Source organism: Lonchura striata, chromosome 14 (genome assembly GCF_046129695.1).
Source record: "Lonchura striata isolate bLonStr1 chromosome 14, bLonStr1.mat, whole genome shotgun sequence".
NCBI classification, from domain to species: Eukaryota; Metazoa; Chordata; class Aves; order Passeriformes; family Estrildidae; genus Lonchura; species Lonchura striata.
Window position 1 is genome coordinate 5,267,774 of NC_134616.1, and position 23,970 is coordinate 5,291,743.

General features: G+C 45.2%; 1 protein-coding gene across 1 annotated transcript in view; it reads left to right on the forward strand.

The window, feature by feature from the left end:
- The first annotated feature begins 343 nt into the window (after window positions 1-343).
- The window catches only part of LOC110474371 (fibronectin type-III domain-containing protein 3a), a 39,233-nt gene continuing 15,606 nt past the window's right edge, over window positions 344-23,970 (forward strand). The window contains exons 1-7 of the mRNA XM_021537740.2: window positions 344-435; window positions 4,973-5,063; window positions 16,790-16,925; window positions 20,007-20,082; window positions 20,936-21,012; window positions 22,499-22,736; window positions 23,629-23,901. Of these exons, the coding sequence (XP_021393415.1) occupies window positions 16,830-16,925; window positions 20,007-20,082; window positions 20,936-21,012; window positions 22,499-22,736; window positions 23,629-23,901 (760 nt within the window). The 5' untranslated portion in view covers window positions 344-435; window positions 4,973-5,063; window positions 16,790-16,829. The remainder of the gene's footprint in view (window positions 436-4,972; window positions 5,064-16,789; window positions 16,926-20,006; window positions 20,083-20,935; window positions 21,013-22,498; window positions 22,737-23,628; window positions 23,902-23,970) is intronic.

Sequence of the window (23,970 nt, forward strand, 5' to 3'; positions counted from 1 at the left end):
AAACCTCCCACTCATCCTTGTCGTGGCACGGGGTGGGGGACAGAGACAGGAGACCCCCGAGGGGGGCGGGACACGGTTTGGTGACACAGATGGAGCGCTGGGGTGACAAACAGTGCCTGGCGGTGACATTGGCCAAGGGGGACAGACAGTGCCCAGGGCACAGTGCCCGGGGGTGGCGGGCGGTGTCCGGCAGGGACAGACAGCGCCCAGACAGGACACCCACCCCCGGGTGCCACCGCCCCGGCCCGCCGGCCGCCCTCCCGCGCAGCTTTCGTCGGGCGCGGTGTCCGGGAGCCGCGGATCCACGCGGGCTGTGGTTGGCGCGCCCGCCCGCCCCCGGCCGCCCGGCGGCGGCGCAGGCGCGGTGCGCGCATTCCATGATGGCGGCGCGGGCGGGCGGCGGGCGCTGAGGCGGCGGAGCCCGCGGGGCACACGGTCAGTGCCGGGGGCAGCGCACGGGCGCGGCCGGGGTCCGCTCCCCGAGCCCCCTTCCCCGGGCTCCGCTGCTCCCCGGCGCGGCGCAGAGCGGCGGTGCCCGGGCGGGGCGCGGTGGGCAGTGCCGGCAGCGGAGCCCCGCGGAGCGGAGGGCGGGAGGCGGCGCGGAGCCGGGCGGGGGCGGCTGGAGGGACAGGCGGGACCCCGGGCACGGGAAGGGTGCTCTGGGGCGGGGGACAGCCCGGGCTGCGGGGCAGCTCCGGGGTGGACGTGGCGCAAGGGGCAGGTGGGGGCAGGATCCAGGGGGATCCGATGTCCCGGGACATGGCGTGGGATGGGATGTGATGGAGTGCCTGGGATGTGGTGCCCGGGTTGGGGTGCCCGGGGTGCGGGGCAGGCAGCGTTCCGGGTGTCCGGGACACGGCCGGCATCTGTCCGGGTGCGCTGCCCTGTGCAGCGCGGGCATCCCCCGGGACACCCGGCGGGTTCGGGACGCGGTTTTGGGGATTCGCTCCTAAAGGCACTCCCGCTGCTGCTGCGGGGACCGGGCTGGGCCGAGCGGGGGCTCCGGCCGAGCCTGCCCGGATGGGGTTAATGCCAGCCCGCGCCGCGGGTCGCGCTTCCCCCAGCCCGTTCCCGCTCCGCTCCCCTGCGCTCAGATTCTCCGTCTCTTTTCCCTTTCCCCCCCCTATCCTCCTGCTTGGTGGGGCAGGAGGGGCTGCGATGTGCAGTCGTCCCCCCCGGGTCCCCCCTGGCCGCCCCCCCGTGCTCCCTCCCCGGCAGCCGCTGCCTGCGAATGCCACGTAGCCTTGTAGTTGTTCCCCTTGGCTGCTCCGCAGCTCCGGTCCCAGACACCTCCCCCGCGTCCTCCTGGGCTCGGGGCAGGGGGAGGTCACTCCTGTCAGCCCCTGCCTGCCTGCTGACCATCTTTTGCCCTCCCCCTTCCCGCCGTGTCCCCCTCTCCGCCTTGGGGCAGCAGCAGTGGGGACCCCGCTGGGGTCACTCGCTCTGCCCGCTGCTGTTTATGTGGCTCGCAAAGGGCTGGGGACATCAGCAGCGGGTGCTTCCCTTCGGGGACAGTCCCCTGGGATTCTCTGACCCCAGACTCAGCAGTCCCTCTGCCACCTCAAATCTGAAGCGATAATCTCTGAAAACAGGGAAATAATGCAATGATGGCAGGTGTATTTGCTCCCTTCAGCAGCTCGCCCAGCTGGTTTCCGAGTCTCACTTCTGTTCAAAACTTGGTTGGAATGATGGAAATTTTCTGTAATTAATAATTGAGCTTTCAGTTTCTGACCGTTCTGCTGCTACTTTGTCTTCTCTCTGTCGTGTGCTAGTTAATTTTTTTCACATTGGCAGCCTTTCCTTGCTTTCCCTGCTGCCCGATTGGGAATATTGACACACAGATAAGTTCCCCAACAGCCCGCTGCACTTATGGCTGTGGCCTGTGATTCCTGATGTTTTCCTAATGTATTTATCTTTACAACACTCCGTTCAATAGGGAAACACTGTCTCAGTCACAGATGGAAAGACTGAGGCACCGAAATATTTATGGCCCAAGGTCGCACAGGAAGTATGTGGTGAGGCAGGGAATTGAATCTAGATTTCCTGAGCCTCAGATTAGCATTTGAACCAGGGAAGCATCCTCTCTGTATTTTAAGCCAATAAATTGACCTTGGAGTTAAGATCCAGTGTAGAAGAAAGTACTTTGTGTTTGGTTCAGTATCTGTGTAAGTAAGCGCAGCCTGAGTTGCTTCCCACACTCACATTCCTTCCCTTGGTTTATGTAATTTGTGAAAGAGGATAAGGTGGTAAAATAGGAAAGATGTTGACTTTCTCAGGGCTCAGTGTGTGATCATGGGTGTTGAAAAGCAGCCAGCTATTACACTCTCCTCTCTCTTTGGGCTTTTTACCTTCCTGTTTCCAAATCTTGGAAAGTTTTGGAGCGCTGTTGTTGTCTGGGAATCTTTTGTTCTCAGCTGGGATCAAATAAATCTCATTTTCTAGAGAGCTGAACTAATTCACTGGATCCCAGATCTCTCTGTTTTGGATCTTTCATGGGGCAGCCCGTGGATAAACAGGGCTGGGACTGACGGCTCACACAGCTCCTAGAGCAAGCTCTTACAAGTTATTCACTCAGCTGTAGCTCAGGATTGTTGCAGCAAGTTTTTGGAAAACTTGGCTTCAGCTGGAATGAAGCAGCACTTTGACAATGCAGTGGAATTATTCCAGCTCCTTGTGCACAAATGCCACCTTGCCCTGCTCTTCTCTTGAAACAGCTGATTTTTGGTGGTGGTTTGGTAATTCATTTTTCTTCAGTGGTTTTGAGGAATTGGATGTTAGAATGCTTTAAAACAATAACTCCTGGTGGATTCACATTGAGAGAGAATAAAGATAACTTTGTCTACACAAATCCATTTCCTGCCACAAGCCTTGATCAGAAGCTGCATCTCTCTTTGATGTTGCACTGACACCAAATCTGGATATAAATGTTCTGTATAACTCTTTTCATGACCTTTTGGTTGTCATTTTTGGAGGTTGGCATTGGTGTCCTGTTAACTGTGGGGCTTGTCCCAGCCCAGCCAACAATTGTCATCTTTTATGTTTATTTTTAGGAAAGGTTTGGCGAGTCCTTAGAAAACAAACACTTCATATGGACTGTGCAGACAGGAGAAATTCCAGTATTCTGCACTCGTTCTGCCTGGCCTTGGGTGAATTTCATGCAAATCAAAATTTATCTTTTAAGCTTGAAAGAGCAGCATTTTTATTTGGTGACTTGCTATTTCCACAAGTGGGAAACTTGTCAGATTTAGAAGGAAATACGTGACCGAGAAGACATTTTTATAATATTGTTCATCAAAGTCAGGAGCTGCTATGAAATATTGTAAGAATTCTTTCCCTAGGAACATATTTTCTTAATTTCCTGTCATGATTTCATTGAATTGGAGAAGAATTTTAAAATTATCTCTGAAAGCAGATGAGAAAACCTCAATATTAGTAATCCTGCAAGAGGCAAGAGTCTTGAGGGAAAAAAATTACATTTCTCACTTCTAATTGTGGTCTGTCTGAAAGCATCAGGTTTGAACTTTCAGTATTTAAACCTGGGGTTGCTCAAGGCTCTGGCCTCAAGGCTGGGGGATGTGGAAGCAGGAACCTGTGCATTTTTCACCTGTTTTTAGCACATTGTCATGGAGCTTCACAAGGTCAAGATGGTTGGTTTTCAGCTGTTATCTTTGCTGCAAGCCAGACCTTCACTGAAAAGTTTTGGATTCCTGAGTGAGGAGCACACACTGAACTCTTTATTGCATTCTTGAAGAGCTTATTGTAAAAGCAGCGATAATTTATTCTTTCAGTGGTGCTAACACAATCCTTTCTGTGTATTGACCAGCACAGACAGACCACTGGCTCCCAGCCCTTGGGCCCTTTCAATCCTAATGTAAATCTCCCCTTGTTCCCAGGATCTTGATTGATGTGGAAAATGCCTCCTTTTGCCCAGGATTCACTCTGAGGCCTGATGCTTTATATTCAATATTTTTCCAGTGTCTCATTTGAAGTTGCTCAGGAGGAACATTTGTTAGGTTGTGACTTCAGAAGCATCTTCAAGTGATGTCATCAGTGTGACCTGAAGACAGTATCACCTTTTGGGTGACAATGACAATGGATTGCTGTGTGGGAGCTCCTCCAGGCAGCCTGAGGAGCCACCAGGACTGAGATTTTTTTTTTTTTGAGCATTTCAGTAAAACTGCAGAACACCCTGTACCTGCCTGGGCCTTATCTTTAGAGATTCAGCAGGAATTTCTCCATGGAAAGGGTGGCCAGGCATTGGAAGGGGCTGCCCAGGGAGGTTTGGAGTCCCCATCCCTGGAGGTGTCCAAGGAAGGGCTGGAGGTGGCACTCAGAGCTCTGGGCTGGTTGGGGTTGGGCACAGGTTGGACTGGATGATCTTGGAGACCTTTTCCAGCCTTAATAGTTCAATGAAGAGCAATATTGGGGTTTGACTGATCCCTGCAAAAACTTCATGTGTTTGCAGGCCAAAAGAAGGCTCAGTTTAGGAAGTGTTCTAGTGCTGGATGCAGCTTGAGAAAGGTGGTGATTTTTACATTATTAAATCCAACATCTGAAGTGGTTTAACGACTCCTGGAGCTGTTCATTTCCTTCTGTTGGAGCATCTTTAGTAGAGCAGTTTCTAGAATAAAGCTGTGCTGCCCTGTAACAGCAAACTGGGGTTGTATTTCCAGCTTTATATGTCTTTTTATGTCCCTTATCAGACGGGAAATGTGTGCATGACAATTTAAATTTGGGTATGTTTGGAACCTGAGTTTTCTGTCTTTACTGCCATGCAGAGGAATAGAACAGGTATATAGTAACTAAATAAATCCAGTTATATCCAAAGAACTTCCCAGTGAAGTTACCACTGCCTGTCACCTCTTGGCTTCTGCTCTTTCCATGGATCTCTGGTGTTCCCTTCAGCTTGTTTTACTGCAGATTTCATGTTTGCCAAGGCACTAACATGAACATGTGGGGTTTTTGCCTGCAGAAAGAAGCTTGAGGACAGCAGACGTTGCTCACTCTGCAGCAGGCACTGGAGCACTCACCAGGAGGAATTCCAAGTCAGAGAAGTGACAACGGTAATCACACAGAACTTAGGATTCTCCTGGATTTTATGATTTTTATTTTCTCATTAAGTCTCTAAGTAACAGTTTAAGTTGAAGTGAATGTATTTGACAGACCTCTAAACCTAGGACTTTTTTTTTTTTCTGGAAGAAAGTTCTGGACAACTTCTTATCAAATGGAAAAAATGAATTAGGGAACGAAGAACTGATGTGAGTTCTTAAGGCAAGAAGAGTTTCTGCTTCCACAGGAACATTATTGATATTGTAGGGTGGCAGCCTTGTCTCTGTATTCACATTTCTTACTCTTTCTTCTCCCTTCACCCACTTAGCTGGAAGTTTTCTCTTGGAGAGAATTGCATAATTGGCTTTGGATAAAGAAAGTAAATTCTGTTTTTAGCCAGATGCATTTCCTGTGTAGAGAACAGCTGGAGTGGGTGACAGCATTCTGGTAGTGCCTTGCTCAGATCCTTTGGTTTTAGTTGGAGATCATGGAACTGAGTTCCTTCTCATGGAACTGGTCAGGTCAGGGAACTGATCTGCTGGAAAAGCACAAAGGAATCTGTCAAAACCTGGGGAGGAGTGTTGGAAAGCAAAACATGATCAGCAGATGGATTTCATACAAGAGATAAAGAAGTGATAATCGTGCTGCACTCCCTGGATCTGTAGAGGTGTTTTGAGAGGAAAAGCATTTAACCAGGTTAATTCCAGGTCTATTAATTCAGATGAAGTATTTTTATCTGCTCTTCCATGCCCTTTATTAAATTACTTCAGCATTAATATCTCTTCCATGAGAATCAGTTGCTTTCAGTTCTGCTGGATGAGGTATTTAAGTGCCCACTGATGTCACTTGGGTTTGTTATCTCCAGTCAGGAGAGTTTAATGTTTGTGTGGGAGGAGCTTTATGCTCCTGAAGGACTTGCAAGATGTTCCTGTTGGTTCTAAGCAGATCCTGCTTGAAAAAAACTTTAATCTGGTCACCCAGGTATGTATTTTTGTCCATTTCAATGTGAGGGGTGAAAATTATTTAGAGGAACTATTCAGATTTGGAAGATATTATGTAAACAGCCTTTTGGTCTATTGTAAATTGTCATTTATAAATATTCAAAGCTCAGGTAGAGAAAGGAATTATTTCAGTGTGTTGCCAGCCATCAGCTGAGCTGTGGCAGTGATTCTGTGCTGGTCCTGGCCAGACTGAGGGAAGTGTTCCTGCTCCAGCCTCATGGGGATGATCTCACACTTGCATTTCTCCCTTGCATTTTCCATGAACTAAAAAAATGCACATGGTCTGATGCCACGAGGCTGCTCAGCTGTGGTAATTGCACTCATTTATTGGTGTGTTTTAGCCCTGGGTTTAAGCATAACCTGTTCTAACCAGCCTAATTCGACCCAGTGCTCAGCTAAAGTGTTACAGCCTCAACCTCTGGTGTTGTGCAAGGAAAAATCTTCAGCTGCTGTATCAAAATAATTCCTCCTTGCTCAGAGTTTGCTTAATCTGCTCCAATTTGAAGAAATCCTTTGCTTTTGCTGGGGTTTTCTGCTTGGTTTTGAAGTCCTGGTTGTTAAATGAGAGAGGCCTGTTTGTGCTGCATCCAACACTGGTGATTTGCAGATCAGAGCTGGTGGAAAATCAGCCTTTGCTTCCTTAGAGCCTGCAGAAACCTGAGTGCAAACTCCTGTTTGTTCCACCTGTGAAATCCTAATTTTCCTCCTGTTTGTTGGATTAGACAGCAGCTGACTGCTCTGAGCTGTCTCATGGTAGGGAACCTCTCCTGGAAATGTCCTGGTTGCTGTTGGTTTTTATAATCTGCATGATTGCCCTCCCTGAGTCAAGTTTAAAGTGAATAAATCAGTGAAGATGCAGAATGCAAGCATTTGGGAAAGAGCTTTTGGATCACCTCTGTCTCATACCAGCTGTGTGTGTCTGCCATCCCATAATGCTCCCAAATTCATGGAGGTATCACCCAGCTCTGGCACTAAATAGGGCTCAGTTTTGGTGCTTTCCTGGCTCAATCCTAGGAGGTTTCATCCAGGTTTGGACACACATGGCACAGGACAAAGCAGAGCAGCCAAGCTCAGGGTGCACTTAAATTCCCCACTTTTCCTGATCCTCACTGAAAGATTCTAAAAAAAAGTTTTTAAAATCCTTTAATATTTATTCCTTGCCATGAGCTGGGTGTTCCTGGCTGGAGGGAGGGACTGGGATGAACAAGGTGCTGTGGAATGATGTGTTCCTGTTGGAGGGAACGTGTCTGCACACACAGCAGCCATTCCTTTGGGTTGCTTCCAGCCTTTCAAACTAAACTTTTCCCCTGCAATCTGGTAAATGGGCAGAACTTTTTTATTTTGGAGGAAAAAAATTACCATAAAATGCCTTCAGTTGTACCTTCCACTTCAAGACAAATGTGTCCCATGGAGAATAGCTGTGCTCAGCTGTGCAGATCCTTCTCCTGGATTTCAGAGCCTTGGGAAAGGGTGCAGCTCCCTGTAGGAACTTGCAGTTCCCAGCTGGCAAACCTTGGCACACTTGGAAATTCTTTGTTTCATCTGCTCAGCTCTGTGGTACTTCCAGGTGGGAATTCCAGCTGCCTTTTTGTTGACCAGTTCAGGTCCAAGAGAGAATTCCAGTCACACACAGGGCTTGTGCTCTGTCTTGTACCTCTAGGGAGAAGTTTTTTGGATTTCTTTTCCATGGACTGTGGTGTCTGTTACTTCCATAGCTTCCAAGTGATTTAGAGAACCATTTGGATACAGAATTTCCATAGTAATGTGTTAATGTGTAAATAAACTGGTTTGCTTCAAGGCCTAAAAAAAACCAGAATAATGTTTTAAATTCACAGCTTTACACTTGGAAAATCATATTTAAAACAAGCCCATTGTTAAATTGCATTTAATAAAGGCTTTTTCATCTAAGTTTGAAAGCTTTTGCTTTGTGTAGCATTAAGATGTTCAAATGAGCACCTTGGCTTATTCCAGAAAGAGTCACCTTCCTAACAGGTGGAAAGAAAGATAGTTTTATGTTTTTCTTTTTTCTCTCTTTTTTCTTTTTTCTTTTTTTTTTTGGTAACAACATTTTTGCAGCTTGAAAATTTCTAATCCCTTTATTTTTTAAGCTGAAATAAGAATGAAGCACCTTAATAGCTCAGTCCTTTGAGGTGCTCTGTTCTCTGAACATTTGTAGAAGCAGGATTGGGATTAGGGATAGGACCTTTCAGGGACTCCTGGATTTTGATTTATGGAACTGGTCACTTAGGAAGCAGAATACAAGTGCTCAGGATTCAACTCTGCTTTTCTGGTAATAACAGAAAAGCCAAAAAAGAACTAAAACAACGAAGGAAAATATTTATCTAAAAGTCATGTCATGTTTGCATTATAGAAACTGTTATTGCCAATTTTATGGGCCTCCTGAATGAATAATTCTGAGGGCAGGCATGGCCTTAACATGAGCATAATATTAAATAAGAACTCAAATCAAATTAATGCACTCTGGGCATTGACAGTGCTTTTCTGCCCAGAGCTCCCAGCTCTTCCAGTGGAGTTTCTTTTGGGAAGAGCAGCAGGGAATTGTGCAGCCCCTGGAAAAACGTGAGTGTAAGGCTGGAGGGTGGGCACTGGAATCCTGAGGGATGGAGTTTCAGGCTGGAAAACAATCCTGGAGTGCTGGGGAGACTGCAGGGGACAATTGTTTGATGGCTTTCCTGGCACACTCCCCCAGGAACCTGATCCAGAGGGGTGAAAGTCGATCCCATCCCTCGGCTCAGAGCTCCCGTGGCTTCGCTGGCTTGGATCTGCTGCTTCTGGGTGATTTTAGGGGTTTTGGTGTCTGGGAAATGAGGGCTCCAATCCCAGTCTTAGTCATCCTCCAGGGAGGATTTTAGGAGCGTTGAGGTCTCGGGGTGGCCTGAGAGATGAGTTAATAGTAAATTAAAAATCCTCCTGTAATTTGGCCAGTGCTGAATGCAAACGCTTGGAGCAGAGTGTGGGAGCCTTGTCCTGTGTGTGAGGAGATGGGCTGGAATTTTGGTGAGGTCAAATATGGGGTCTGTGACACCATATTAAAGTATTTTCCTATTATATTAAAAAATCTCTCTCCAGAAAGATCTCACACAGACTTTAAATGGGAGGAACACTGCAGACAGGCATGGATCAGCTTTATTCCACTGTCCAGAGAAGAAACCAGATTCCATAAACAGTGAAAAATAAGTTTATAACCCCAGGCAGAAGCTGTCCCAAAGGCTGGATTTTCATTACAGTAAGTGCTGGATTTAAGATGAGAAAGTTCCTATTCCAAGAAGCTTTCCTGGAGTCACAGACCTTACTGGGTCAAAGCTACCCCTGGATCAGGCTCTGAATAGTCAAAATGTTTGAGCCCATTCCTTGGGTAAGTCATGAGGGACATTTTCAGGTGAGCTCTCAGTATTCAGAATATTTGAGCACATTTCTTGGGTAAGTCATGAGGGACATTTTCAGGCAGGTTCTCTGAATATTCAGAATATTTGAGCCCATTTCTTGGGTAAATCATGAGGAACATTTTCAGGCTCAAGGCTGTGTTGCCCTCCTGGCTGGAAGCCAAACTTCCCACAAGATGCTGTGGCCTAATTCCCTTGGGGACCGTTAGAAATGATTTCCAGGATTTTAATCAAAACATGGATTTAGTGGGGAACAGATGACTTTTGGAGCAGGGGTGGTCCCTTCAGAGCTCAGGCTGTAACCGAGCTTCTGTTAAATCTCTCCTTGCCTTCATCTTGCTCAGAGTAAACCCAGTCCACCCAGCAGCTCTCACGTGTGGTCCTGTGGCACAAACTATTTTAGGAGTGGGATGGTACCTTCAACACCTTCTTAATGCTGTTTATGGGAAACATTTGGGTGGGAGAGGGCAGCTTCTGTCTTATTTCCCCAATTTTTTCTGCTTTAGAATTGTGTGGGGCGTATATGGGTTTTTTAGGAGTCATAATTAAGGTTGGATCTTTTTGACAAGGTTATTCCTTAGCCTGAGGTTGGGGATGGCTTTGGGATGGTTCTGTGGTTGTTCCTTTTAACAGCCTTTGGAGATGAATGATGGAAAACTGAACTGACAGAGTGAAGTGTAAAATAGAGCTTCAGTTTGTAGGAGATCTGAATTCTAAGGCATGGCAGTAACAAATAATATTCTATATCAGAGAGCATGGGATTTCCCCCTGCTCAGAGAAAATATATTTACCGTACTTCTTTATATTATGTAATGTTTATAATACTAATTAGTAATTCTGTCATTAAAAAAAAGGTGTAAGTGAAGCTTTAACTGTTTATACAATACTGCTTTTAGTAAAGAGCAATATTAGACTAGTTTACTTCCTGCAATAAATGAAAATTTAGGGTCGGGCTGGCAGGTTGCATTATGCACTGAACCTGGAAATCAGGAAGTCCCTGCTGAATTTCAGGCTCTCCTTCCTGTACATATTGTTCTTTCTAACTCAGGCATGCTGTATTTAAAAAAATATAAAGTCTCCATTTAAGTAATAAGCTCCTTGGAATAGGAACTTTCTCATCTTAATTCCAGCACTTACTGTAATGAAAATCAGCCTTTGGGACAGCTTCTGTCTGGGGTTATAAACTTTATTTTTCACTGTTTATGAAATCTGTTTGGTTTCTTCTCTGGATGGTGGAATAAAGCTGATCCATGCCTGTCTGCAATGTTCCTCCCATTTAAAGTCTGTGTGAGATCTTTCTGGAGAGAGATTTTTAATATAATAGGGAAATACTTTAATTTGAGATAACAGGAACTTTGAAACTCGCAAAATCCATAATACTGCAACACATTTGCACAATAGATAACATGACTAAAAGATACAATCCAATGAAAATGGGGTTTTTTCAGTTTATTAGTTTTTTCTTATTTCTTTTCTATTACCATTAAGAAATACACATGCATGTCTGTAGTAAATACTGGCAAATTCACTGTCAGTGCCTAAAGAGAAACACGTCTGTAAATTGTAGATTGTAAAGAAGTGGTGACTGCTCCAAAAACCCTTGATAAAACAGGAGTGATGTGTTTATCCAAGAAGATTCTTCTGGCCAGAGCATTTCTTCCAGATATTGCTGTGACAATTTTGAAGTTGTTTCTTCTGTGTCATTGAAGTGGAAGTGACAGAGCTGACGTGGTGCCTCATCCTGAGCTGCATGTTGGAAATGGCTAAAGGAGGCCCAGGAATGCTGGGAGTTCTTCCCAGGAGTTTACAAAACATTTCTGGAGTCATTATGGTTGGAAAAGACCTCAAAAAACCCAAATTCCAGCCATTTGTCTGTAACTGCTCCCGTGCCCTGGAATTACTCATTATTCCACTTGGGATCCAAACCATCGGAGGCAGCTGGGTTGGAGACAAGGGCAAAGGTTGGACTGGGTGAGCTTTAAGGTCTCTTCCAACCTAGTCATTCTGTGAATTCTGTGAATTTTAGCATTTCCAACTGTCTGGTGTGAATCCCTGATGGTTTCCAGACTTGGGGTGGGATGATCCCATATCTGCCAGCCCTCAGGAGCTCCCAGGGAGCTGCTGAGCAGTTTTCCATGGAATGTGAGCTGGAATCAATGAGAACCGAGTGTTCCTTTGGGGCTGGCCGGGCTCCAGAAGCTGTGCTGGCTGGAATTGGGCTGGACCAAAGGGAGACTGATGCTGGGCCTTGCAGAGCTCACCTGGAATTTGGGATGGAGCAAGGGGAGGTTGATGCTGGAGCCTTGCAGAGCTCACCTGGAATTTGGGCTGGAGCAAGGGGAGGTTGATGCTGGAGCCTAGCAAAGCTCACCTGGAATTTGGGCTGGAGCAAGGGGAGGTTGATGCTGGAGCCTTGCAAAGCTCACCTGGAATTTGGGCTGGAGCAAGGGGAGGATGATGCTGGAGCCTAGCAAAGCTCAGCTGGAATTTGAGCTGGAGCAAGGGGAAGATGATGCTGGAGCCTTGCAAAGCTCAGCTGGAATTTGGGCTGGAGCAAGGGGAAGATGATGCTGGAGCCTTGCAGAGCTCAGCTGGAATTTGGGCTGGAGCAAGGGGAGGTTGATGCTGGAGCCTAGCAAAGCTCAGCTGGAATTTGAGCTGGAGCAAGGGGAAGATGATGCTGGAGCCTTGCAGAGCTCAGCTGGAATTTGGGCTGGAGCAAGGGGAGGTTGATGCTGGAGCCTTGCAAAGCTCAGCTGGAATTTGGGCTGGAGCAAGGGGAAGATGATGCTGGAGCCTTGCAGAGCTCAGCTGGAATTTGGGCTGGAGCAAGGGGAGGTTGATGCTGGAGCCTTGCAGAACTCAGATTTTTGCTGCAGCAGGAAGTGAGGTCAGGCCCAGCGCTGTGGATGGGAATTGTTTGCTGGAAAGGCAGTCCTGGAGATTTTCTGTTTTTCTTAGAAGCCTTTGTAGGGTGAGAGTGTCCCTGGAAAATGTTGCCTTCTTTTGAAGATGGGAACAGGACCATGTTACATGAGATTGTTGAATTAGTCCAGAACACATCTCAGGGCCCGTTTTTACTATACGGATTGGTTTGTTCAGTTTAAAATAAGTTCTGTTGTGAAAAATTACTGTATTTCAGCTTTCTAGATGTTGAATAATCTTTGAAAACAAAAGCTCAAGCTATTTAACTTAGAAATGTGTTACCCACTATCACTTCTTCCAGCTTCAGGTTTGTTGCTGAGATGATTAAAACAAATTATTTTCTTTTTTTGTGGATCTGTGGGCTGAATTCAGCTGAATTCAGGTTTGAGAATGACCTTTAGCTGATGTGTAATAGAAACCATGGCAAAAAATGAATCAGGCCAGAAGTGCCCTTGCAAAATGCAACCTTTCTAAAATTTAATCTGTTTAATTCCATAGTGAGTCAAAAATCTTCAGGACAGTGTGAAAAAGCTGTAGAGACACCTTTACAAGTTCTGCTATTGATTCATATTTAATGAGTCACTAAATTTCAGTTTATTCCTATAAATTACAAAATTTGCCTGTTCTTTAATGCTTCCAGATGGGATTTTTTCATGCTAATTTTTAGTCTAGAATGTAAGATTTAGTGTATTAGCTCATCTTTAATGTCAGTGCAGCCTGTGAATTCCCAGGACTGTACTTTTTTTCCTTGTTTTCTTTTTTTTTTCCTGACCACTTGAATAGTTCCTGGGGATGATAAATCCCTCAGTGCCAAGAACAGACCACAGCAAAAGCAGTTTGAGCTGCTCTTCCTAAGATTTTCTGGAATAAAGTGGCTTTAGGGACCAAGCAGCTCTTTGATGCAGTTCTCCCTTTGGGTGTGTCCATGAACAACCCCCCCAGCTGCATTTGCCTCTCCAACATGACTTGGTTTGGGGTTTGGGGGGAAATCCAAGGGTTTAGAGGAAGCCTGGAACCACTGACAGACTTTTAGGGATGATGTGAAACTTGGGAACTCAGGAGTGTTGGTGGAGGAGAGGCTGGCCCCCTGAACCCCCTGATTCCAGGGCTTGTTCCCAGCAGGGGAATTCTGCCCCACTCAGGTGAGACCCCACCTGCAGAGCTGCCTCCAGCCCTGGGCTCCCAGCACAGGAAGGACCTGGAGCTGCTGGAGAGAGTCCAGAGGAGCCCATGGAGCTGCTCCCAGGGCTGGAGCCAGGCTGGGAGAGCTGGGGGTGCTCACCTGGAGAGGAGAAGCTCCAGGGTGACCCCAGAGCTCCTTCCAGGGCCTAAAGGGGCTCCAGGAGAGCTGGAGAGGGATCTTGGACAAGGGGCTGGAGTGACAGGACAAGAAGGAATGACTTTAAGCTGAAGGGAGGTAGATTTAAATGGGAGATTGGGAAGAAATCCTTCCCTGTGAAGGTGCTGAGGCCCCGGCACAGAGTGCCCAGAGAAGCTGCCCCTGGGTCCCTGGAAGTGTCCAAGGCCAGCTTGGACAGGGCTTGGAGCAACCTGAGCTAGTGGAAGGTGTCCCTGCCCATGGCAGGGGTGGCACGGGATGAGCTTTAAGGTCCCTTTTAACCCAAACCATGCTGGATTCTGTGATGTCTGAGTGTGGGAGTGAGGATGGAGTCAGGTTTGGGATGCTGCAATCTCCTCTCTGCCCCTGTGCTGGTTGTCTTCCACCTTTCCCTCAGGAGCAGCCTTGCCCTGCAGGGAGAGCAGGACTGCATTCCCTGGCCAGCTATGGGAGGGTGTTGGGAAATGGCTTTTCAAGATAGAGCTCTGTCTTTGTTTTGTTTTGCAGGAAATTGTGCTGAGTATGTAATAACTTTTCAGGAATTCTCTTTTTATTTACCCAAATACCACGTACTTCCTTGAGTGAAATGGAGACTTCGGAGTGGTGAATCCATGGATTTGTTTCCCTCGAAAAGTTTTACTTGTTGAACAGAGGAGGGGTTGAGTCCCACATTCATTGACTGTGTTCCCTTGGAGGGCAGGGGGATTTTGCTGCTCTTATCAGTGTTTTCAAGGAATGAAGCAGTGCTCAAAACCCAAAATAACTTGTTTTTTTCCAGTTTGTCAGGATGTCCCTCTTTGTCCTCAGTGTTCTGCTACTTGCAGCCACCCCAGCCCAGCTGCACAGGGAAATATCAACATTCTGAGGCAGGTGAAACTGCCCCAAAACCTCTTTAGATGGTTTTGTTCCTGTCAATACTTCTGTTTTCCCTGACATATGGCCATTGCTACTAAGACACAAAATTCGCTATTTTTTGAGTTTATCATTAACAGTTTAAAACCAATTATTTCCTGATACTCCAGATATTAAATTCTTCATCAGAGAAATGAAGTTACAGCATTAAGCAAGCAGAAAGTGTGTGCAGGTGTCCATGCAAATTAAATCCTCCCTGTGTCATTAGGCAGGAGATGAAGGGTTCTAAAAACCACAGAGATGTTGGGGCTCTGCTGTATCATTTGTCCTAAAGAGACAATTAAATTCAGCCAAGGCAGGGGAAGAGCAAAGAAACTCTGAACCTTTATTTAAAGCTGCAGAGGATGAGCACAGAAACTCTGAACCTTTATTTAAAGCTGCAGAGGATGAGTATAGAAACTCTGAACCTTTATTTGCAGGTGCCTTTGGGTCCTGTTTCAGAACACATTTTTCTGCAGCTGCTTATTTGGGGTAGCTGAATTTCGATGCAGAAGGAGTTACCCTTTGGTAAAGGGTTTTCCTCTTTATTTTAAGTACTAATTTCTGTTGTCTTTGAGATTCAAGGAATTCATATTCATATATAAAATAAAGAATTTTCATTTTGCCTGTATACAGTGAATTCCTGTTATGGCTCTTAAGGCTTAGATCCAATCTCAAAAAAATGGGAGAGGTGTAGAGGAAGAAACCTTTGCCTGAATTTTATTGTTCCAGGCAGGGGTTTTTAAGTGGAATAGTTAAAATTTTCATCTGGGCAGAGGCAATTCCTGACCTGACAAAAAGGAGATTATTTTATTCAGGAAATAAATACCATACTAAGGCAGTTCAGTGTATTTATTAAGTGTATTTAGGCCAAACCTGATGCAAATTTGCTCTTTGAGGTCCTTTCCAGCCCTTGCACCTTGCAGTGATGTTTGGCTTCTTAAAGCTGTTACTGGAGCAGCCCTGGAAAAGAATTTCCTTGTGAAAGGAGCTGGGTTTTGGGAAGTCTTGAGGAGTTTGTTGTGCTGCATTTTGTGGCTGTGTGATTGCATCTCTGATCTTGAGATGCTTTTGCAAAGGAGGAATGGGTTTTATCAGTGGATTCCACCAGCTCCTTTGCATTGTCTTGACAGCACAGGAAAACCTTTGTAATCTCAGCTTTCTTACAGATCTTTCTGTATGAAATCAGTTAAAACCGGAAGAAATTATGCTAATTATATTATATTTCTCCTACTATTGCTAATCTGCTGGAAATGCAGTCCCACAGGTACAGAACTAATCAGTTTTTGTCTTTTTTCTTCCCCAAAAATTGCCCTTTCCTTGCTGCTTGTGGAGAACTGAAGAAAGATTTGACACTTTGAAGCAGCCTGACTCGGTTCATGAACAGATTTAGGGGGGTGTTTTGTGGTTTGCTTTTTATTTTTAAGGGATTGGAGCCTTCTAACCACATTTTGCCTTCTGGTTTATGGGAGGTAATGGGAAAGAAGCAGGAAGTGTCAGCATTTCCTGTATCCTGTTATCTTGTGCTTTTTATGGATGCTGGATTAACTATACACTGAAAATTCCCTACCACTGGAAGCTTGCAGCTTGATTTGCTCTAATTACTATAATTAATTTGTATCATGTGTATTTTGACTTGCTCTAATTACAGATTATTCCCTGGAAGCTCACAACTCTGCACCATTTTTCCATTCACATTTCCCCACGGTTCTCAGTCAAAAAATTTGGGACAAAGCAGGGTTTTGTGTTGACTTAAGCTTTGTTTTCACCCTGGCAGATTTTGTATTGGAGAAATTGCATGGTTTGGATTTTTTTGGTCATCACTGAAATGTAAATTGGTATGTGCATTATTGGGGTCTGGAGTGGAAGCAAATTAGGAGTCTGAAGTGCAAATTTGGGAGTAAATTGCTGTATAAATGTAAATTTCTCTACTGTGTCATTGCTGCACCGAGGTACCAATTCCAGCACTCGTGACTGAATATTCCTGATAATTAAAGAGGAGAATTTTGGAAAAAGGACGTTTATTGCTTACATGAAAGGAGTTACATGTGAAAAACAGGATAATATTGGACTATTTATGTGCACTTGAGTTGGCAGAGCCGAGTTTGTCAAACAAACAGGGAATGATTTAAGGAAGGGAGAGCTGGATCTGACCTCATCCCTGTTTTTTCTTGGAGCAGGTGGTTGAGGTGAGCAGGTGTCCATGAGTGATCCCAAGAAATGATGGCTGAGCAGCCGCCCCCCCTGGAAGCCACCCCTCTGCTGAATGAAGTGCCACTTCTACCTCACATGGTCAACGGGGACAGCATCCAGCAGGCAAGTGAGCCCTGAACTGGGAGCACTGGGAGCAACTGGGATGGTGGCTCCACAAAAACCAGGCAGCTCTGCCATGGGTCTGAGAGCTGGGGAAGGATGAGGTTGTGAGCACTCACATCAGGAGTTAAACAGAAGTGTAAATGGAGAGAGGAAAAAAAATCATTCAGCTCCCAGCTAATGGACAGGTGTGAAAAAAGGGCTTTAAAATGGAGCTGCAAACTCCAAAATTCAAAGGAAAAAATTTGGGGGTTAATAAAGGTTTTGAAGCTCTTGTGAAGTAATGAATAAAGATTAGCAAGGGATTGCAGAGGAAATCTATTACAGGAAAATGAAAGGAAAGACCTTGGCTTCCTGGTTTTAAGTGTCTTCATTAATAATTACAGTGCAGTGGTGAAACTCGAGTGTGTTTAGCTGAAACTTTAGAGCTTTATTGGACACAACCCTTCAGAAGTCCCTGATAGGATTAAAAATACAGGTAAAAAGTGGCAGCAGAACAATTTTTAAGCTCAAGTCTATGTAAATCGTCAGTAAATGTTAATTTAGTGTTTGGCAGAAAGAGCTGAGTGTTTGTACTACAAATACTGGGAGCTTTTCCCATCCTTTGAGGTCTGGTAGTCCATAAATGCTGAAAGTTTACAAGATCTCCTTTAATTTGTCGTTATTGCAGATTAGAAGGAGAAATCTGTGTTGTTTCAGTTGTATGCTTGGAAAAAATGGGCTTTTTAAAATAAAAAGTCCTTTTCCCTTTCTGCCTCAGACCCTGGAGGTGGAAGTACAATCATTATGTCTGGAAATGAGCAAAGTCTCCCAAGTATTTCTGAAGTTCTGGCAGAAGAAGGTGAAATTTCAGCCCTGCCCAGCTGGGAGGTGGCTCAGGTGGTTCAGGTTTCATGAGGAAAGGAGATCATGTAGATTTAGTTGGCCCCTGTCCCCAGGGCTGTGTGTATGGGACATGGAGGTGGCAGTCAGTGATATTTTTAGGACCTGGAGGAGACTTTGCAATCAGGTGAGATTAAAAAAAAAAAGAAAAAAAGGAAAATAATAGAGTCATATTGTGGAGATGCATTTGAAGAGCAGATTTGAAATTTAAATAGAATCTTCTAAAGAGAGTGTTGGCTTAGAATCTTTATTAATGCAGAGGATTTTTAATTATTTAATTATTTTCATATTATTTATGCTGTGGAGGACAGTGCTAATACTTCATTATTGTAGAGAGATTTGTTTCCAAAAACCTAACATGTCTGTTTGGCCAGTGAATCCATTAGCACCATTTCACTTAATGCAAAAGTTGGAAGTTTTCTGGATCCAAAAAATGTGTGATTAGGGCTAAAAGCAGAGCTGTGGCTGAGCAGCTTTGGCTGTACTGGTGCCACCAGCCCTGCAGAGGTGCTCAGCTCAGCTTCCTGGAAATGTTCCTTGTTGGAAGGTGCCTGGGACTGTGTTTGCTTCATTAATTCCAGTGAGTCACTGCTCTGAGACATGGCCTGTGCATTCCTGGGATTCCAGGCTCCCACTGCTGCAGCCCTGGGATTGCAGCACTGTTGGGATCCTTCCCTCCTTCTCCTGAGCTGCTGCTGAGAGCTGGAGTTCCGGGAAGCCTGTGCTGAAGATGTGCCACCCTCAGAGGCTCTGAATCTCTCAAACAATCCCTTTCTTGCTGAGTTTTGTCCTCAAAGATGAGCCTTTTCCTGAGGTCAATCCCTGCCTGTGGAATCCTGGATCCACAGCAAAGCTTTTTCCTGTTTCTTGTGCTCTGGCAAATCCCCAGCCCATTATTGTCAGTTTTCTTTAAACAATTAACACCACTTCTCTCCCTTTATCCCAAGGAATTTATTAGCATTGAGGTCATGCATTTGTTTGCATTCTGAAGTGACAAATCTGCATAAATTTCATTATTAATGCAAATTATGCCACGTTTAAAGGTATTCTCTACCATCTCTCCTCCTGGAGCTATAGTAAATATTACTGAGTGCCTAAATGGCCTTTTCAGGGATTTTGGTGGCTTAGTTATATCCAGAAACAAATCATCCACCCAAAGTAAATTTTCCTGTACAAGAAGCATCAATTCTCCCCTACAAGGGAGGTTATGAAAAATAAAATCAAAGATTAATACACCAATATGCAGAAGGTGCAAAACCAATGTTAAATAGCATTTATTATTTATCCTTGGAGTCTGTAGTGATGAGGACAGTGAAACTGGTGCCTGGGGAGTTCAGGGAGCTCCAGCACAGGAAAAATTAATTCATTAATGTCATGTGTCGCTCATTTTACCAGGAGTTAAATGACCAGGTGATTTCTTCAGGTCTCACCTACCTGCTACAAATGTCACTCCATGAATAGTGCAAAAACACTTTATAAAAATGGAATTGAAGAAAATTACACTGATTTTCACAGCTTCTTTAACAAATACATTTTACTTCCATTTTTACATCAGTGCCAACTGTCACCAGGGTGGAATTTTAATTGTGTACCTGCAGTTCTTACCTGGCCAAACCCCCTTTTATTAAAGGATTAGCTGTGGAATATCATAGATGTTACAATAAAGTGCAGCTGCCAAAATTCCCCCGAGGCTGGGGCAGGATGAGGGGATGGTTTGGGATCCCAGCACTGCCTGAGGGGTGATCCTGGCCCAGCTCCACGTGGATTTGTGTGCAGATGTGGGAACCACAGGGACCTGCAGGGTGTCACTGGGGCCTGGATTCCTTCCACAGGGAAAGCACACCTGGGCTCACAGGAGCTGCAGGGCAGAGGTGCTGGGAATAGCCTGGAATGCAATGTGAACCTCAGGTCATTATTGCCTCAGTAAAAGCAGAAAAATCAGTTGAAACGTAAATTAAATGCATGTTTCATGTGTATCAAGTGAGGCACTTCTGGGAGTAAACAGAGGAAAAATACAAGGATTTTGTGTCAAAGTAGGAAGAAATATTTTCATTTTACCCATCATTCAACCCATTTTCTCGTTTTACTCCAAGGTTACCAAAGCTCTGTTGTTGTTTGTCTCTAAAGAGAGGGGGTTTTCCCCAGAGAATTTCTAAAATTTAAAAAGCCCCCAACCCATCTTCTGTGTTTTGTTTCCTGCAGGTGATTCTTGTCCAGGTAAACCCAGGTGAAACATTTACAATTACAACTGAAGATGGACACATTCAGTGCATTCAAGGTAAAGGGAGACTCAAGCTCTGAATCCAAATATCTTGATTCTAGGGTTATTCCACTGGGTTTTTTCTGTGATGTCAGATGTGTTTTCTACACTTGAAGAAATCAGATTTTTTGGTTTGTGTCCAAGCACAAATGAGGCAGCGCTGGGAATGTGCCAGGATTCCCTGAATCCTGCAGATTCTCATTCCCAGTAGATGGCTTTGCAGTGATCCTTGACTAAGTGTCTTCCCAGGATCTTAGCACATGATTTTTATGGCATTTAATGCACAATAAATTAAAGAACTTTAACAGGCACTGGTACCTCCCTGTGCTGTGAAGTGGGGGAGTCATTGCTCCACTCTGTGCCTGCAAATTCCTTTTTACCTTCTGGGTGAGTGACAGCAGACCCGAGTCAGGGCAAAATATCTCCTGTAAGTCAAGTTGAATTTAGCAGTATTTCCATTTTTGGAGTATTTGTCACCATTTTACATGACATTATACAAAATGTGTCTATTCTGCTTTCAACAAACCCCCTACAGGAATACTTCCCTTGAGCTTAATTTAAAAAATTATGTATTTAAAAATTAATTTTTAAATTCCTACATCAGCTTTACCCCAATACCTGCATTTACCTTCAGTACTACAGACTTTTAGCTGTTACAAATTAAGAGCTAAAGTGATTTATACATATTTTTGTGCAGTTAAAAGACAGTGTTGGCCAAAGCGTGGTGGTTGGGATAAAGCCAATAATCAACAGAGAATGGGATGCAATCCCTGGTGTTTCAGGCTCCAGGGTGAGCTCCCACCTTTGGAAAAAGGTGTCTCCAGATGGAAAAAGCCTTGATTGTTAAAAAGTGGCCCCTTGTCCCTGCCAGGTCCAGCTCATGTCCCTATGATGTCACCAAACGGTTCCATGCCGCCGATTTTTGTGCCTCCTGGTTACGTATCTCAGGTACATTTATTTCTCCTTCTCCTGCTGTGTGGTTTTGGGGGAAATTTTAATAATATTTTTTATTATTTATTGGTAATTTTAGCTGCGAAAAAAGCTATTTTTTCCATTGAACTTACCAACTGTTTCACTTTATTGTGGGTTCTGTCCCTTCTGTTACTGAGTAATGTCTGATCCAGTTTCCAGGAATTTTTTAATCCTGTTCCCAGAGTTAAAGACACTTTTACTAACAAGGACAGCTCTGAATTGACTGTCTGAGCTCCTTGAACAGAATCCACATGTTTATTTTTCATCAGTCCTGTTTGCAGGGTGAAGCTGGGTCATGTGAACAGTCCCAACTGACTGCAGGTTTTCTATTTAATCCAAAAATTTATCCAAATTTTCAGTGCCCCTTTCTTTACCAACCCTGATCTCCTGAAGTTCCAGCAAAGCAGCCCTGCTGGAGCAGAGTGTGGTGGTGATGCAAACACTGATTCCAGTGATGTGTTTGGGAAATGAGCAGGGTTCTCCCAGCTTTGCTTTTCCACTCCCATGGATTTTCCACTCCTGGGTGTTGTTCAGGTCAGACCTGCATGTTGTTACCAGAGATACTCCCAGTTCCAGTTTGATTTATTTCTAAATTAATGTGTTTTAAAAGGAAATAATTAAAACCAAATGTGACAAGAGAACTCGTGTTGTAGTAATGTTGGAAATCAGGAGTATTCTGAGTAGGTTCGAAACCTGTAACTGTGAGTTCTTGGCTTCTCCAGGCAGTTTCTTTTTGCACACAGCTGCATTTTGGACTTCTGCTGTTCTTCAGCTCTGCAGACCTTGAGGAAAGATTCCCCCAGACAATTTCTGATCCCTGTGAAATGGATCCCTCAGTGCAAACACTGGGCAAAGCCCTGGCAGCACTGAGCTGCTTAGCCTGAAAACCACATTTATTTGTTCTGTGTTTGCTGTCACCTGAAACCAGCAGGGTTGGGTTGTTTTCCCTTGGTTGACAAGGGATTGACAAGTTGGAAAGCGGCTTTAAATCAGAGCTTGAGTTACCTGGACTGCTCTTGTCAGATGAGGTGATAACTTTGTGTTCCCAGTGTCTGCAGGAGCCCAGGGCTGGTTTCCTTGGATTCTGCCAAAGTGGAGTGAAATAATTCAGGAGTGAGCAGCTTGTGGACTCCCAGCTCTGGAAGTGTTCCAGGACAGGCTGGATGGGGCTTGGAGCAGCCTGTTCTGCGGAAAGGCTGGGATGAGATGAAGTTTAAGGTCTTTTTCTACCTAAACCATCCTGGGATTCTGTGATTGTTCAGCACTTTGATTGTTCAGACTGACTGCCTCAAACTCCATCCCAGCAGTACCTGCCTGGTTTCCACTGGAATCCAGTCTGCTGTGCAAACCCTGCCTGTCAGGATCTGGAGATGAACCAGAGCGGGGAAATTCCTTGTTAAATGTCCAACACTTGATGGGATTGTCTCTGGCCTCACAGGTGCTTTCTCCCGTTTCCCGGCAGGTGGTGGAAGAAAACGGAGTTCGGAGAGTGGTGGTGGTGCCCCACTCGGGGGAATTCCATCCTTCCATGCATCCCCCTCCTCCTCCCCCTCCTCCCCACGTTCCCCATTACATGCACCACCCCCACGCCCTGCTCCCACCCCCCCCTCACCCCGTGTTCCCCGCGGTGCCCGGCACGGGCGAGCTCCCGCCGCAGTTCCTGCACCAGCACCCGCCACCACACGTGTTCCAGGAGCAAGGTGAGAGCCCAGCACGTCCCCAAGGCTGGGGACAGCCCCCCACGCACTCCCAGGGCTTCTGCTGCTAGCTCAGAACCCCCCTGGGGCTCAGGCACTCACCTGTGCAAAGTGTGCCTGTGTATCCTCTGGTTCTTCTGCTTGAATCCTCTGTTTTCGAGGAATTATGCAAATGTTGTATTTTCCATTCATCCCTGCTTTTGCCACTGTAAATCCCACGGCAGTGACTCCTAAAACTCCTTTCCCTAAAACTCTTTCCCCTAAAACTCTGCCCACTGAGTTTTGTCACAGCCTTGGCATGAAGTTTATTGAAAATGAACTTAATTTGATACACGAATGTATTTTTTTTAGTCCAAATATGACTGAAAAATGAACTCAAAATATTGTTGTTATCCATAGCAGAGGATGAAGTACAGACCACTCTGAAAACTGAACGAAGCAATAAATCAGTGAAGGACTAGGGTTATGTTGAATTAAACCAAGCTCTAATCCTTATTTTATTATCAAGACTTAAAACAGAAATTAGATTTAGTAAGACCATTCATTGTCTTTCAAGCCTAAATTGGTAATTAGGTATTTTGACTTGCTCTAGGCTAAAACAGCATTCAGGCTGTGTTGGAAAAATTCAGTTTGCGTCCTAAATTTGCTTAATTTTTTGTAAATGTGTCTGTAGCCAGGAAGAAAGGCAGCTGTAAAGCAGAATCTGGAGCAGCTGACAGAGAAAGGCCCAAAAATTCAGTTTAAAAAGACCCCAAACTCCAAAATCCCTGCACTTCCAGACTGACAAAGCACAGGGAAGTTCCAGGGGCTGGGTTTTAGTGATTTTTCCAAGTTATAGATTCAGATGTCAGATGAATAATTCAGAGTAATGAAGCCATTTCTCTGTTCTTTGCAGAACCTCGTTCCCATGGGAGGACAAACTTCATCCAGAGGGATGAGAGGAGTCTCAAAATGCAGGAACACCTCAAGAAGAGGCTAAAGGACAGACAAGCCACTGGCCACACCAACAATAAACTGAACAGCCCTCCCTCCTCACCACATAAAGTCCTTAATTCTTCCAATGCCACAATTCCCAATGGGAATGGAAAGGGCCAGCAAGGGGCAGTTGGAGCACTAAAGCAGAAGCAGATAGGAAAAACAAAAGGCAGTCCAGAGGCAGAGATGGGAGGTAGGTGGCATGGACAGGGGAAGTCTCAGTTATTTTCTATAAACTTATTGCAAAACAGGTTCTGAAAAA